Source organism: Zeus faber (genome assembly GCF_960531495.2).
Source record: "Zeus faber genome assembly, chromosome: 19".
Classification (NCBI taxonomy): Eukaryota; Metazoa; Chordata; class Actinopteri; order Zeiformes; family Zeidae; genus Zeus; species Zeus faber.
Window position 1 is genome coordinate 15,193,871 of NC_137206.1, and position 2,500 is coordinate 15,196,370.

At 48.4% G+C, this 2,500-nt stretch overlaps 1 protein-coding gene across 1 annotated transcript in view; it reads right to left on the bottom strand.

Moving 5' to 3' along the window:
- spag6 (sperm associated antigen 6) overlaps nucleotides 1–2,500 on the bottom strand; it is a gene marked incomplete at both ends in the record, with an annotated part of 4,852 nt that overhangs the window by 379 nt on the left and 1,973 nt on the right. Inside the window, 5 exons of the mRNA XM_080019881.1 lie at nucleotides 69–214; nucleotides 464–580; nucleotides 737–928; nucleotides 1,085–1,237; nucleotides 1,320–1,493. Of these exons, the coding sequence (XP_079876007.1) occupies nucleotides 69–214; nucleotides 464–580; nucleotides 737–928; nucleotides 1,085–1,237; nucleotides 1,320–1,493 (782 nt within the window). The remainder of the gene's footprint in view (nucleotides 1–68; nucleotides 215–463; nucleotides 581–736; nucleotides 929–1,084; nucleotides 1,238–1,319; nucleotides 1,494–2,500) is intronic.

The following is a 2,500-nucleotide window of genomic DNA, read 5'->3' on the forward strand; positions in this document are numbered from 1 at the left end:
ATAAAATACAAATACAATACAAACATTGTGTGTGTGTGTGTATGTGTCTGTGTGTGCGTGCGGCCAACCTGACTATCTCTTCAGGGTAGCAGTTGTTGATGGAGCTGATGTACTCCTGCAGCTCAGAGCCGGGTTCAGCCTGGATCTCCTGCACCTTCTTCAGGCCACCACTGGTCACAAACAGGCGCCGTGCCTTGCTATCGTGGGGCAAAACCTAGAGGAAGGAGAGAGCGTGTAACTTCCACCAAGATCCTTTGGTAAAAATCATTTTTAAAAATCCACATAAATATGATTATATGACAAGTCACGCAACCGCGTTAGAAAATGTAGTAGAATAAAAAGTATAGATAGTCACTTTGAGATGTAGTGGAGTAAAAGGCCAACAAAAAAAGGTCTCAGAAACGTAACATACTTAAGTGAGTACTTAAGTACTTTCCACCCCTGATGAAAAGCATCCGGGTACCTTGCTGAACTGGCAGACCACGTGCTTGAGGATGTTGCTGGGCGCATCATAGAGCAGAGGCTCCAGCAGCGGCAGGTGAGTGCTCTTCTGCAGGATGCTCTTCAAGGCTTTCTTACACTGAGAGAAGCAGAGCATGGGGAGGGGGGGGTGGTGCCTCCATCAGTGGTGAAGTGGAAGGTGCTTGGTTTCTATGGTATTGTACACTGTCTGACATAAATACCTTGTTGTTCAGCCTTCAATAAGCGTTTCAATGTGAAGCTTGTTTCGACTCACCTTGACCTGCAGGTCCTCTGAGCTGCCGGCGTCCAAGTAGAGCTGCAGCAGCCTGGGCAGCAGGTTGGCGGTGCCCACCACCCGAGCATGCTCCGGGGTGTGGCGGCCTATCTGGCCGAGCGCCCAAGCCGTCGCCGCCTTGACGTGGTCCTCGGGCTCCTCCGATAGGCACAGGGCCAGCTGGGACACGCCCTGCAGGGGCGGGTGTAAGACGCTGTTTGGATTCATGCTGCTCTCTCTCGAAAAAAGGGTTTATTTCCTGTTTGTCCGGTGGTAGAGGAATGAATGCAGGAGGGAATACAGTGTTGACGCACACACACACACACGTGTACATGTACACGTACGTACCTTGGAGACAATGACGGCCATGGCGAGGTTCTCGGTTTGAGCTGCCACATATCCCAGCATCATAATGCCTGGCAAGCGGACATTTCCACGGCAATCCCCCAGGTAGTCCACCACTGCCGCTAACCCGCCGCAGTTTACAATCAACTGGGCCAGCTAAGACACACACACAGAAAAGGACCCGTTTTCACGTGCGCTGTGTGCGAACCTGTGTCCGTGCGCGGGGCCGTGCGCTTACCTCAGGCGAGTGCTTGACCACCTCCCTCATCAGGGTGGTCACATTCTTCTTGACGTACTCGTCGGGGTCCCTGGTGCAGGCCAGGGCCAGCGGGAAGATGTCCGCCTCCACCACCATCTCAGCCAGGCTGACGGAGTGCTTGCTGATCTGGCTGAGGGCCGACAGCACCTGCCTCTGGTTGGCGCAACAGAATATTCAAGAAAGGCAGGGGCTGTAAAATGACCCAAGGTGCTTGTTTCTTGTTATTGTTGCTAATTTGATACAGTTGTTTTTGCCTCAATTGACACTCTGAAAATGACCGTATTTATCATTTATATATGAAAAATACCCACCTAGACCCCATCTGGCTAAACATAGGCTGGTTGAAAGACAATGGAGGAAATTAAAATGTTACGTCTTTTCAAAGGGTGCGGAAATCAGAAAGAGAATTAAAAAATGGAGAGGAAACCATATGTGATGAGCCTCAATAATTAACATCTAGATAGATATGTTTTATACATAGAATTATCCGATCATTAGTTTGGCGTCTATTTTTCAAAAAATTTCTTAGATACAGGAATTCAAATATGTCAGCTTCCCTTAAGACGATGAAGGACGCTTTGAACCTAACTTTAAAGGGAGGAACCTCGGTCCGTATGTCCTTCAATTATCTCGACAGCCGTTCATCCGATCGACTTCACACTTGGTGGGTGTATTGCTGGGGACCCGGGGACGTGCAGCGTCGAATTTTGTGCAATTTGGACACGCAACACGTGTGATATTAATAAACTTTCAATAAACAGCCAACGGCGAGCCAGCTGGGGGCGGGGCTTCCCGTTAAAAGCAACCGGCCTGTTCCGAACAGGCACGTTTGGTGTAATATTGTGAGACACGTGTTATATCAATAAACTTCGAATAAACAAGTGAACAGCGAGTTTATCCAAAAAGCGCGACTTGGGTGTGTTTTTTCCCGTGAGAAAAGAGCGCCACTTTCACGAACGGGCATGTTTTAGACGGGCACTGCACTGGTTATGATAATAATAATTAATTGCCATTTAGGGTTGTTTAATCGCCGTGTAAACAGCCAGAAGCACAACAGTAGATAATTTTACCCAGCGCTCCTTTAAATACCCGAAACAAATTAAAGCAAAATATTGTTTGTAGCGACAGAGACCACCTTCTACGAACAGAAGACAGAGGGA